The sequence below is a fragment of the Pieris napi genome, chromosome 22, assembly GCF_905475465.1.
Source record: "Pieris napi chromosome 22, ilPieNapi1.2, whole genome shotgun sequence".
Classification (NCBI taxonomy): domain Eukaryota; kingdom Metazoa; phylum Arthropoda; class Insecta; order Lepidoptera; family Pieridae; genus Pieris; species Pieris napi.
In genome coordinates this window covers 711,403-725,863 of record NC_062255.1, presented here as the reverse complement: position 1 = coordinate 725,863, position 14,461 = coordinate 711,403, and the positions used below count along the sequence as shown (strand labels likewise).

Below are 14,461 nucleotides of genomic sequence, written 5' to 3'. Positions count from 1 at the left end.
GGGATATGATTAGAATTCAAATATGTTAATGAGATAAAGGTGAAAATGCACGATAAAAAGTAATTTTTATCACTTATTTATTTTTACTATATATGCAAAAGATAATACCTTAGTTGTATGCAACCTATAATACGCCTGGAGCATCCCAAGTTTGCTTTCTTACCATTTGCAAGCTGCTGTCGTGTTTTGATTTAGAATAAGGTTTCAAGAATGTATTCCAAAGTCATACAAAATCTAAAGGGTACAGTTCTTATTTAAAGGCAAAGTGCTACGCCATATTGACAAAAATTCGTTCGTTAACTTTATGCTATTACTGCGATATCAACATACAATGGTCCTCGTTGACTATTCCTTACTTGTGGCTTAGACCTCCCATCCATTCTAACATCCGAAGTACAAAAAACAAAAATATAAGAACTGATTACTTAATAAATACACCAAAAAAACTTGATATACCTAGCTAAGTTCGGTGGCGGTTGTTTGAGGGATGTTCAAATAAATTATACTCTTTGTTTGAATCTAAGGGTCAACAGTATTTAATCTTTTTTTAAATGAAATCTCGCTGTTGGCCTTAAGGGCCTTTACAGCTCAGCTCGGGCTGTTTTGGCGAGCATAGCTCAGCCAGGATCGGGCGTTTCATGCGAGACTTGGACCTCGGCTAGGGCCGTCGCGGGGTGATCAATTGCCTGAAGGGTAGGACGAAAGCACTGGAGTGAGTGAAGTACAAAGTCCACGCCTTCCCCGGTGAAGGCGGTTTTTTACCTTTATCTGATTTTGACTGTCTTTATTCGTTTAAGGGCTTATAACATAAAATTAGCGGTAGTAGGGTTGCAACGCTGTACTAAAAAAAAACTGATTTATGGGTTCTTAAAACTAAGTGACACATCTGTTACTAAGTGATGTCGACTATTGTACATTCTCGAAAACAAGTTTTGGAACGAAGTTCCTTATCGCGCGTTGTGAAAGGGGGCTAGACGGAAAAAATTCTTACGAAAAGTTGTCACGACACTTTTTTGCTATAGTTGCTATATTTAACATTTCGATTTAGCTATCGCCAACGTCCATACCACGTTGAATACACCGGTTCTCGTCCGATCACCGAAGTTAAGCAACGTCGGGCGAGGTCAGTACTTGGATGGGTGACCGCCTGGGAACACCTCGTGATGTTGGCTTTTTTTTTTCGTCGAGAAAATCTATCATACTGTTATGATACCAATTAACATATAAATTAATCGAAAGGAATTTCGTTCCATCCGGGTGTCCCTTGACACCTCTAAAGTTTTTTTATTATAATTTATGAATGTATGAAAAACTAACGTGCTCATTTATTACTACCAAAACTTTCCTTATACAATTTATCCGATGATATATCTATATATATAAAAGAAAGTCGTGTTTGTTACAACACTTATAACTCGAGATCGGCTGGACCGATGTTAGTTATGTCTTTTTTGATGGATTTTTCTCCACTCCGAATAGCAGAATAAGTAATAAAATATCGGATAAGTTATCGAATAACAATAAATAAATTAATTAATTTTGCGAATGCACACGGCATGTGGTGACATTTGTTGACAAAACTACGCATCATTTTACGTCGAATTCGTGTCACTTCAAGAAATTCCGAACTTGAAGTAAATGAGGAGATGCATAACCAGGCTTTTATCTTGATCGAAAACATGTGTTACCTCATCAAAAAATGTTGTAAAGCAGAAAGTGCTTTAACATGCATTATCGCAATATTGGCGATAGAGAGAAGAGGCCTAATGTGTAAAACTGCCATTCTTCTTTTGCAATGGCAAGCAATAAAACATTTCTCTATTTGCAAAAAAAGTTATCACCTTAATGAAATCCTAAAATAAGTTTAACTAAAGTAACAACGATATTATTATTAAGGCGGAACCAAGTTAGCCGGGTCAGCTAGTAAGATATATAAAGATGATTTACTTTTACTATTAACTAATATATATGTGTGTAACTTAACTAATGGTAGGTTACATAACTACCTTTAAGGAAAAATTTAAATAAGATTAAAATATATGGGTGTGTGTATCTACAAGTTCTAGTTATTCTAAATGGAACAAAGTGAATCTTGATAGTACTGAAGCCGGTGTATAACCGCGACGTTCCCTAACAATAGCATTAAAATGTGAATGGAACTGATAATCCCTATATTGAAATAGCAAAGCTATTAAGGCGAAATTAAATTGGAATAGATCCTTTAGACTTGCGGGTTAGATTTCAAATATATAGCAGATTTTAACCGATTTTTGTGGTTTGCTATTCCTGTTCAAAAGCATCTAATTTATCAAATGGGTAACATGTGATGAATACCCATTTATGACACAAATGTGATGCATGAAATACTAAAACGACTCTGTATACATAGCCACAGCATCTTGGGTCTTGGCCTGAAATTTGTGATTCTATTTCGTGACCATTTTAATAGGCAAGTAGCTGAAGCCTGCTGTGCCTTACACCGACGATTTTGGGTGGACATGCCGGTTTCCTCTTTTTACTCCACCGTAAAATAATAAAATAAATTAAAAATACATTAGTGCCCGGGATTCGAACGCACGTCAGAGTTGTTTCTTCCTTCAAAACTTCGCATTTCATAATGTTAGCGTTGATAAAAAAATGTAACATAAAACAATGTCGCTTTTTTAAATTAGTTTAGTGTCTTTCTGTATCCATTAACGTCTTTGAGCCCTTAAATTCTACACTGTTGTAAACAACTTCCACGATTGTATCACATTTAATTATCTTCTAATCTTACAGTAACTTAATACTAATACAATAGAAAACTTATTAATGAAAAAAATATAAAGAATATAAACAAAACACGAAAGCATTTTACCTAAACCTTTTTATAAAAAATTATAAGTAAGTCAATCCTTGAGAATTTAGCCAGTGTGCCACTAAATATATCTGTCACCGTAAAATTGTAAACACCGTTAGATTGTAATCTATCTCGCGAGATTGTAAACTGTCGAAAGATTGTGAACCTCAACGAACTGCGTACAATTTAACGTAGTATTATTCGGTAGTTATATGAAATTGTTGGGAAGTAAAATTAATCTGTAATTGACCAAAGAAGTTTGAATGATAACTAAGTTAGTGTAGTACAATCTACCGAATAATAATACGTTAAATTGTAAGCAGTTCGTTGAGGTTCACAATCTTTCGACAGTTTATAATCTCGCGAGATAGATTACAATCTAACGGTGTTTACAATTTTACGTTAACATATCCATCTCACATGCAATAGCATTCAGGGTTCGCAAAACACGCGTAAATGGCGCTTTTCTGAGTAAATTTGTACGCGCTCGCAGCACTGCGAGCCATTGTGTCTGCTTACCTCGCCAAGTGTGATTATTTGGCACTCGCAGCCTCAGTCTCTCCAACATTTCCGAATGACTGCCACCTCTAAGGATCTAAAAAATGTAAAGTGCGGTAGTAAGCTCCCTCCTTACCTCTAACTTGGTGTATCCTACCATACCCAAGACAAACAAAACACGTCTCAACGTAAACAATAATATTTACGAATACTTCATATGCATTCTATCAACAAAGTGTGAGGCACCATCTTAGTTTGTTCAGTCACACACTACGGTTCGTGTGAACAACATTTAAAGTAATGTTAGAAAGAAATCGAATTTTCAAACCAATATTCATCCTATTTGCTTTGACGTTCGAAAGCGTTGCCAAAATCTGTGACTTCCCATCCGAGGAGACAAATAAACAATGTTTTGTAAAGCAGACGCTCGCTTCGCTCGCTCACAGCCCAAACCAATTAGCCGTAGACAAACTCACTAACACACTGTATTTCAGCTTCGACGCAGGTCAGGGAGAATATTTGCCCGGTGCACTCCAAATTGACACTAAGAGGCTCACGGTTTTGAAGGGAGTTAAGGACGCGTTCGCTATAGCAAGTGATGAAATAGCCAATGAGATATATTTTGGAGGAAGCCACGGAGTTTATAAATACAATCCGACGTTCAAAACTCTTAAACGATTAGATGTGAGTAACCTAGACATCTGGTGGCTGGTGGTGAAAAAAAGGCTGTACTTCGTGAGGTTTCCAAGCCTGAAAGCCTACTCCTACTTTAACAGGACAGTAAGAGCGATGCAGGAAATAAAACATACGGTGAACCAATTTGTTTTTGATGCTCAAGACAATATATATTTTATAAATAGCTCTGGTCTATTTTCCGTCAAATATAATGAGAGCGATGCTATACTTGTAAAAAAATATCCAAGATTTTTAGGTATAGCAACAGACAACACCAGACAGATTTACCTGTCAAGTGAAGATACAATTTATGTTTTGAGTAAAATTCTGCAGAAGTTAAAGGCAATTGTGAGTATTCCAGGTGTTATGGGGATGTGTTTTGACAGAGAAAACAATCTTATATATTCCAATTCCCAGGAATTAGTACGTTTGACAAGCGTTAATGTTGAATAAAGGCTTCGATGCAATTTTATTTATACCAGGTTATATAAAAGTCCAATAAGCTATAAAATATGGTGACTAATTAAGTCTTCCTTTTAATTCTCTTTCTATGCAGAGATATTACATCTGTGCTTATATATTACATGTATGCTCGCTACAAAGTCTACTATTGAGAGTGTTCTAAAGAGATTTTTGGGTTGATCACTCCTGCGTCGTTTCAGCATAATTCAACATTTCACCAGCATCACCTTGATGCCTGGAAGTCGTCTTCCACGGTCCACTTCACAAGACTTTCTTTTGCGAACTAGCGAACTGTACAATTGACTCCCAGTGGGGGTTTTTTCCCTAGTAGATACGAAAAATATTTTTTTTTCGAGTCCTCCCTCAAAAGCCGACAACGCACCTATTAGTAGGTGCGAATGGGTTTCCAATGTCAATGGGCTGCCCTTTTGGCGTCCCGAAGACTCGTTTGCCCCCCCATACTATGGAAAAAAATCTTTTCTACTTATATTGGTAACCAAAAAAGCATATTTTATCTAATCAGATTCTGAACCATCGACAAATTTATTATTTAATAAACAGTTCTGTCCACAAAATATTGTTTTAAAAATGTATATAATATATTTAATTTTGTTGTCAATATAATACATAAAACATATTATATTTCTTTTTAATTTTTTAAGCCACAAAGTTTTCCTATATTCTGTAAACCACGAAACCAAACCCACAATTATAAATTTACGAATTGCTCCGAGGTGATTTAACTTTTGAATTCACCTGACAAAATATATTTAATCGTTTTTATATAACTATTATACTAAAACCTAAGTTCATAAAAAGTAAAAACGTACCAAAGTACTCTTTCGTCTCTCTCTGTCAAATTGTGTTAACAGTGTGATGAAGAAAGACATGAAAACTTTATTTAAAATGGTGCAATGAACCTAATTTTTATAAATAATTGGGTAAGACTATGGACGACGATAGTCACAAGTATCGAATTCAAATCCCAGGCGAGGTTGAAAAAGTAAAGTAAAAAAATCATTAAATCATATAAGTAACATAATGTACACTTATGACTTGTCAGTAAAGAAATACATATTAATGCTTCTAATTTTACATTTACTGCCAGTTCTCAAATCAAGGGCGTAGAACGGAAGAGAAGAACTGGCAATAAACTCTCCGCCACTCTTTTTAATCGCCATTTTTTTTACACAACGTTTGTAAGGATCTGCAACTATTACACCATGTCCCACATGACATATTAAGTAATTGATAATAATAACATAAATTAAAAAAAAACAAAGACAGACTGAGCAAAACCCCTAATTCCTCCTAATCTACCTTCCTAAATACCCATTTTAGGAAGGTAGGACACACTGTATACTGGGCAATGATCAGCTCTGTGTACTAGCTATGAGTTTGGAACAATGAAAATTTTTAGTATTATTTTCGCTTATCAATTATGAAATACTGAGAATCAACATCGATTCATATGAAATGTCACGAGCGAGGATTAATCCATACCAATTAGTGGAATATGCCTCGGCATTAACACGACCAAATTGAAATTGTTTGCACAAGATCGTTATGTTTTCGCCAAACTTCTACCATTGTCACTTTAACGACTCATGTGGGTATTTGTGGGAATATTCGGGATGTTTATGTTTCCTTGGTTAGGTTATTTCCTGTTTTGCTTGGATGGGAAAGATTTTGTATTTATTCAACTAATAGCCCCTAAGCAGTATTGGCCTAATGGCTTCAGAGTGCGACTCTCTTCTAAAATGTATTTGAGTGCAGCATCATTATTATATATTTAATACTATAGCATATTAAGCATTTTTGAAGTTATACTTCTTTAGGCGCGTTATTAAAGATTTATGAGGTGAAATTTTACGATGCGCGCGCACCGTGACACAAAATTATCAGTATGAAGTTGCCCACGGAAGATGCTACGGCATTGGACATAATTTAAAAACAACATTTGAATAATAATAGAATTTATGTTACACTTAATGTAAGAGAATAATAATAAATATTTATTTATTCAATTTTTCAAATGTAAACTGAACTTTATTGGCTATAATGACTCCTTTTCCAGTCTTTGATTATTTAATTGTAATTAATTATTTGCATGCAATCCATTGATATACAAAAAACCCAAGATGCACACTCAACGTCAAAAAAACGTCCTCAAAAAATGAGCGCAACATTCTAAATTGTGCGCTCATTTCAAATAGTCTCGCGTCTTCAAGTGGAGTCGATGTTATTTATTTGTGTTTTTTTTTTATAAATAAATTTATGTACTCTTGAACTTTTTTGTGTGTAGTTTTTGACAAATATATTTACGCTATATAAAGTGCGGGTCAGGAGGTAGCCAATTTAAATTTTTTTTTTAATTTAAAGAAAAAACTTTTTAACCGGATTAAAGTTATGTATTATTATAAATTTACAACTATTTAACATCCAACACCTTTTGTCTTCAGTCACCGTGACCACTCACGCTGTAAAGCACCCGAAAAGTCGGATAAATTTAAAATTATGTTAAATAGTTGTAAATAAAAAAGTCATGTTCGACTCCACTCAATACCTTGTCCTACCGACCACGGTCGGTCGTAAAATTTTTTTGCTTTAAGTACGTATACACTGCGTTGTAATAACAACTGTTCACGCGCACAGCTACGCGTGAACATCCCTAGCATGAGGGCGATTGTCTGTGGACAGCGTCCCATCCCTGAGAAGCCCTGCGGGGAGCGGGCGGGCGCGAGGGGAGGGACCGAGCGGCAGCGTACGCGCCGGACGCGTCACTAGCCACCACCGCACGCTACTGAGCACACGCACTCTTACCTCGTTAATTTGTACCATTACGTTATCCAACTTAGTTTAAATGTTTTAAAGAACCTAACATGTAAAATAGTTTTTGTTTAAATAAATCACAAACAAAATTGGCGACCGTGACAGGACAAGGTGGATCCAGGAGGACGGACGCGGCCATCACCAGACATACAAGATCGCCAGTTAAGTAGTGCCATCCTATCCATTCTTTTTCCAAAATACTTTCCTCCTTCGATTTGTATCGAAGCGAGCTCAATATCTGCGTGATTCGCTTACAATAGCATTTCAGTGTGCGCATGGGCTCTTGCCTACCGAGTTTGGTCCTTTATCCCTACTCGTGCATGATTGCCACATGCGTGACACTTTATTATTTTCCAGCAAATTATCGTAGTGTTTCCATCACTGCTAGCTTGCAATAATTTGTATGGCATAAAATCTTTTCTTTGGCTACGCCATCTTTGGTATTTGATTTGGTACATTGCGCAATAGCACGTTTTGTGTGAAATAATTTTCCTAATGCTCAAAGCGCGAGCTTCCTAAAATCATCATTAGCATTGCAAAAATAAGGATTCTTAATTAAGGTGGGTGTGGCTAGTCATCATTTTCTCACATGTATTTACTTAATCCATTAAAATACATGCAATCGTTAAACATAAGGCCTTAAAATTGCCAAAAAACTTAAAATTAATGTCTAATAAACCATTCTCTCGTAATATTTTATTTTTTCATGCCTCAATTCTTATGCTAAAATCTCTAGTGTGTCATAGATCGCCATTATTCCAACAAGTGTTTCTTCGTACGTTATTCACGTGAAACCCCCGGTGAATTCCAGGATTGATCATCTTCCTGCCCAGTGGACATTACAGCCTGCCTATCACGTGGCTGCCCTGGGCGCATCGTGCCTTCCCGGGTCGTACCGAGCTCGACGTGCTGAGCTGCCACGTGCAATATCGCGAAGACTTGACCACCGTGTCAACTGGTTTGGTGCACAGATTACTTTCTCTAATTTATTGTTTGCCCTTTTTTTGAATCGTGCTTATCACAAACGTACCCCATTCTCTTACATACCTAAGTTCGTACCTAGGTACTTAATTTAAATTCGAATCATGTCTAAAGCGGATGCTGCTGATAAGTTTGAAGGCGAAGGCTCTTCTAGCGATTCAATCGAGTTTCAAAGGCTAATTAATCTGCGCCGGTCAATGAAGGGACGCTTAACTAAATTCGAAAATCACATAACACCTTTAACATCTGTGAAACCAGGTGATCTAAGTAGTATACAGGTCAAGGAACTAATCAATCGCCTAAACAAGGTACAGTCTATGTTCTCTGAGTTCGATGAGGTAGAAAATAGGTTAGAAGCTTTGAATGATGATTCTGATGAACGTGATGATATCGAGGATAGGTTTTTTTCGTTGATATCTCTTGCTCAGGAGTTAATAGAGTCATGTTCCAAGTCTGATTCCAAACAGAGACCGAGTAGTGCTCTTTCACACCGGTCTGGTGGCAGTTGTGACCACCATGCAATCAAACTACCTACTATCAAGCTGCCTACCTTTGACGGGAACTACCTTAAGTGGCTTGAATTTAGAGACACATTCGAGTCCATGATCAATCAAAACGATTCAATTTCAGAAATAAATAAATTTCATTATTTGAGATCATCTTTAGAGGGAGGTGCAACTGTAGTCATAAAGTCAATTGAGTTCACTTCCAAAAATTATAGCTTGGCATGGAATCTCTTGTGTGAACGTTACGATAACAAAAACATTTTAATCAATAACCACATAAAAGCGTTATTTAGCATGGATCCTTTATTCCGTGAATCTCACAAGGCTATTAGATATTTAATAGACACTTTCTTAAAGAACTTAAGAGCTCTCGAGAACTTAGATCAACCAACTGACAAATGGGACGTTCTCATTTGTTTCATTATTTGCTCAAAATTAGATTCAGTCACCTGCAGGAAGTGGGAAGAGCATAAAAATACCTTGCCCAACTTACCGTCATTAGCAGACATGATTCTATTTCTTCGAAACCGTGCTGACATTCTTGAGACGATGTCTGCCAATAGCACTGAACGATCTAAACCTGAACCTAAAGTAGTAAGGAGTAGTGATAATAAGAGCGCATTCCTACCACGAAGTTCGAAAAGTTTCGTGTCGTCATCAAGCTCTAAACGCAAAAACATTCATAATTGTCCAATGTGTAAGCATCAGCATAGTATAGTACATTGCAACGTCTTTAAAGATTTACCTCTTAAAGTTCGGTTAGACGAAGTCGTTAAATTAAACCTTTGCTCGAACTGTCTCAGGAGGGGTCACGTTGTGGAAGACTGTCGCCTTCAAAGTACTTGTAGGGAGTGCGGAAAACGACATAACACGCTCTTGCACTCAGTCAGTGAACCAGCCGTCAAACCGGCAGCCGTTGAATCCACATTAACTTCAACAAATTCTGTGTCACTGTCCGCACAGTCTTCTAATCAGCAGGTTCTTCTATGCACTGCATTGGTCAGGGTCACTGATCCACAGAGTAAAAATACTCACCTTGCTCGAGCTCTGCTTGATGCAGGAAGTCAGTCATGCTTCATATCTGAAACCCTAAAACATAAAATGGGTATAATCAGTAATAATACAGATTCTTTATGTATATCTGGCATTAATAACGTCAAAGTTCATATAACTGACAGCTGCGAGCTAGCCATAAGCTCACTTCACCAGCACTTTAATGTCAGTCTTAAAATGTATGTAGTACCTCAAATAACTGGCTACTTACCAAATGCTCCCGTCAATGTTCGCGAACTTAACTTACCAGTTAATATTCAGTTGGCAGATCCTAAATTCTATGTTCCTTCTGACGTTGACATACTGTTGGGGGCTGGAGTCTTCTTCGACGCGATCTCTCCAAAGCAGATCAAATTAGGACAACATAAGCCCATTCTTCAAGAGTCAAAATTCGGTTGGCTAGTGGCAGGTCCTCTTCATAGTTACTCTCATAAACAAAGTAATGTCATTCATTGCAATTTCACCAAGGAAATTAGCGACAACTTAACGAAGTTCTGGAATCTTGAGGAGCTTCCACTTTCAGAACTCACTATGTCACCTGAGGATGAATTTTGCGAACATCATTTTCAGGAAACAACGAAACGTCTAGTTAACGGGCGGTTTTGTGTAAAAATGCCTTTTCGGGAATCACCAGAGCAAGCGCTTGGTAATTCATACATGATGGCCGAAAAGCGCTTCTTAAATCTTGAGAAAAAACTTGATAAAAACTTTGATCATAAAGACAAATACACTCAATTCATAAAGGAATACGAAAGGCTTGGTCATTTATCTAAAGTAGACAGACCATCATTTGGGTACTTCCTACCACATCATTGTGTAATTAGAGAAACCAGCGAAACAACAAAACTTCGTGTAGTTTTTGATGGATCCGCTAAAACTTCTTCAAAGAAATCACTTAATGACATTCAATATACAGGCCCTGTAGTACAGGATGAACTGTTTAATATCTTGATTAGATTTCGTCAACATAGGTTCGTCCTTACAGGTGACATAATGAATTTTTATCGACAGTTTTCTATAGATCCCTCTCAAAGGCATTTACAGCTGATCATCTGGCGAGACAACAAGGTTCAGCCCCTTGAAATTGCGGAATTACAAACTGTAACCTATGGCACAAATTCTGCCCCATTCCTAAGTACTAGATGTCTCAAACAGCTTGCTTTAGAATGCAATGATCCTATTGTCTCAGAAGTTATTCAAAAGGATTTTTATATTGATGACATGTTGACCGGGTCATCTTCCGAGCATGAATTGCATCATATCTATAGAAAAGTCATAGAAGTTCTTAACTCGGCATGTTTGCCTATCCATAAATTCCGAACTAACTGTCCTCAGATATTTCAACACAACACTGAAACTCAAGGCCTTGATCTTTGTAAAGAGTCTAGTGTATTGGGTGTCCTGTGGGCCCCGGACACTGACACATTACGCTTCACCCTAAATGTTGATTGTACTCAACAAAAGGTCACCAAAAGAGTAATTTTATCAAATACGTGTAAAATCTTTGACCCGCTGGGGTTAATCAGTCCCTGCACTATTGCTTTAAAAATTTTGCTACAAAGGTTGTGGCTCCTCAAGCTTGATTGGGACGATCCAGTCCCCACTGAAATAAATAATGTGTGGCAACAGATGATAGGTAGCCTTAACTCTTTACTTACAGTTAATTTTCCCAGATTCGCGCTATGCGCTTCACCCATTTCCACAGAGCTTCACTGCTTTGTAGACGCATCCCAGAATGCCTACGCTGCCTGTCTCTACCTACGTTCAGTGGACCCCAAAGGCATAATATCCACTGCATTACTCTGTGCAAAGACACGTGTTTCCCCGATAAAGCCATTAACAATACCGCGTCTTGAGCTATGCGCGGCCTTACTCGGAGCTCGCCTCACAGCTAAGGTGACGAGTGCTCTTCGGTGCGATATTGATTGTACCTATTATTGGTCTGATTCCACCATAACATTAGCGTGGATAAATTCACAACCTCAGCTTTTGAAGGCATTCGTGTGCAATCGAGTAAACGAAATTCGTGAGCTCTCAGCTCAATCTCTATCATCGTGGAGATACGTACCCACAGCTATCAACCCCGCCGACATGGCGTCGCGAGGTCTAGAACCTAGTAATTTATCAAAGTCTGATTTGTGGTGGCGCGGACCCTCCTTCCTTCTAAGTCAGGAAACGGAGTGGCCACAAGCTCCTAAATCTAAAATAAATTTATCAGAATTGAAAAACAATATTCAAGTTCATAATGCATTAAACACATCTACCTTTGTTGACTTTACTAGGTATTCAAACCCCAATCGGTTAATAAGAATATATGCCTACGTATTAAGATTTATAAGTAATTGTAAAAATAAAAATAAAAATGTTAGTCCCTTGTGCAGTAAGGAACTCAACGATTCACTCGAGCTACTGGTTAAAAATTCTCAGTATGAATCATACTCATTAATAATAAATACCTTGAATAAAGGAAATAAACTCAAACCTAAATGTTCAATTTTGCAGTTAGCTCCGTTCATTGACCAGAGTGGAATATTGCGAGTAGGTGGTCGTCTTGATAATGCGACACTTTCTTTTGAACAAAAACATCCGGCTCTGCTAGATAGTAAACATCACTTTACGAAAATACTCATGAGACACGAACATGCTCGTCTCTTTCACGCCGGCCCTCAGCTGCTCCTTAGTTCATTTAGAAAACAATACTGGCCTATAGGCGGTAGAAATTTAGCACGCAGTACAGTTCGAAAATGTATCGTTTGTACAAGATACAAGGCCAAGCCAATGGAGCCATTCATGGGAAACCTTCCTTCAAATAGGGTTTCACAATTTTATCCCTTTCAAACTTGTGGTGTTGATTTCGCGGGACCGTTCATGATTTCCAATAAAATCGGACGTGGTAATAAAATCTCAAAATGTTACCTATGTTTATTCATTTGTTTTTCTGTTAAAGCAGTCCATTTGGAAACGGTCAGCGATCTCAGCACTCAAGCGTTTATTTCAAGCCTAAAACGATTTATCGCTAGAAGAGGCAAGCCTGATAACATTTGCTGTGATAACGGTAAAAACTTCGTGGGGGCCAACAATGAATTAGGTAGGGTAATGCGGTCAAGCCTTCGTGATCTTAAAGATTATTCCGCAAATGAGGGCATTAAATTCACCTTCAACCCACCTTATTCACCTTCATTCGGAGGTCTATGGGAGGCCGGCATAAAAAGCGCAAAGCATCACTTAAAGCGCATAGCGGGGAATACAGCATTAACTTTCGAGGAGTTGAGCACGCTTTTTACGCAAATCGAAGCGATCCTCAACTCCCGACCCCTTACTCCTTTAACATCTGACCCAAACGACCTTTCTCCTCTCACCCCAGGGCACTTCATCATCGGACGGCCGCTGACGTCACTGCCATCACCTCCGGCATCCGACTTGAAGACACGCATCCGCTGTCGTTACCGAATGATCGAGGGACTGCGCCAACACTTCTGGGCACGGTGGAGAAACGAATACCTACTAGAACTCCAACAGCGGTACAAAGGACGCCATCATGAGCAAAATCTTCAAGAAGGAGACCTCGTCGTCTTCAAGGAAGATGGTCTCCCTCCTCTCAAATGGAGAATCGGACGAGCCGTGCGTCTTTACATGGGCTCTGACAACGTCTGCAGGGTGGCCGACTTCATGACGTTCCGAGGAATTGAACGACGAGCCGTAAACAAGGTCTGCCTACTACCACTTGAGAATGACATCATCACAGAAGAGGAGAACAAGGATCTTGAAAGTTGATCTTTCAAGGCCGCCGAAGATGTTCACGCGCACAGCTACGCGTGAACATCCCTAGCATGAGGGCGATTGTCTGTGGACAGCGTCCCATCCCTGAGAAGCCCTGCGGGGAGCGGGCGGGCGCGAGGGGAGGGACCGAGCGGCAGCGTACGCGCCGGACGCGTCACTAGCCACCACCGCACGCTACTGAGCACACGCACTCTTACCTCGTTAATTTGTACCATTACGTTATCCAACTTAGTTTAAATGTTTTAAAGAACCTAACATGTAAAATAGTTTTTGTTTAAATAAATCACAAACACAACTTTATGCCATTCGCGTAAGGTTGATTTTGCAATAATATATGCTTGTAACATATACTGTTATGGACAGAAATAGTGTTTCGGGACACTTTCGAGCGTTACTTTTATATGAGACTGTGCATCTTGGGTTTTTTGTATATCAATGATGCAATCAAATCTATTTTTAATAATGCCAAAGAAGTATAACTTCTTACGCGCGTACATAAGTACACGCACCCATTAATTTTATTTGTGTCCAAAGACTGGTTAATCGTATATAATTTTCTATTAGCTCTGAATTCCGTTCGAATAACGACAGTGCATTCGATAACATCGCGAGGAAACCCTCATACCATAGGCCCATAAGTCGCCAGCGTGGGTCAGGCTCAGAAAGCTGATCTCCTACTTTTCTGTTATTAAAAATAAATAATTAAAAAACAGATACAGAAATCTAAGGACCTAAAAGGTTCTAAAAGAAAAAATACATGAATAAGTATGTGTACAAATAATCCTACCTCATTCGGTGAAAGTAAAGAGCGAGAGAAAAACAGCACGTAAAATAT

At 38.3% G+C, this 14,461-nt stretch overlaps 2 protein-coding genes and 1 non-coding gene across 3 annotated transcripts; all 3 read left to right on the top strand.

The window, feature by feature from the left end:
- Nucleotides 1–1,053: 1,053 nt before the first annotated feature.
- LOC125061055 lies at nucleotides 1,054–1,172 on the top strand. Its single transcript, XR_007118963.1, has one exon. It is a non-coding gene; the product is annotated as a 5S ribosomal RNA (ribosomal RNA).
- A 2,465-nt stretch (nucleotides 1,173–3,637) lies between these two features.
- Nucleotides 3,638–4,471, top strand: LOC125061030 (ommochrome-binding protein-like). The gene has a single exon (XM_047666171.1). The coding sequence runs from the start codon at nucleotides 3,638–3,640 to the stop codon at nucleotides 4,463–4,465; it is 828 nt and encodes a 275-aa protein (XP_047522127.1). The 3' UTR covers nucleotides 4,466–4,471.
- Nucleotides 4,472–8,273: 3,802 nt separating this feature from the next.
- On the top strand, nucleotides 8,274–13,918 carry LOC125060727. Its single transcript, XM_047665754.1, has 2 exons — nucleotides 8,274–12,934; nucleotides 13,211–13,918. The coding sequence occupies exons 1-2, from the start codon at nucleotides 8,392–8,394 to the stop codon at nucleotides 13,618–13,620; spliced, it is 4,953 nt and encodes a 1,650-aa protein (XP_047521710.1). The 5' UTR covers nucleotides 8,274–8,391; the 3' UTR covers nucleotides 13,621–13,918.
- The last annotated feature ends 543 nt before the right edge of the window (nucleotides 13,919–14,461 follow it).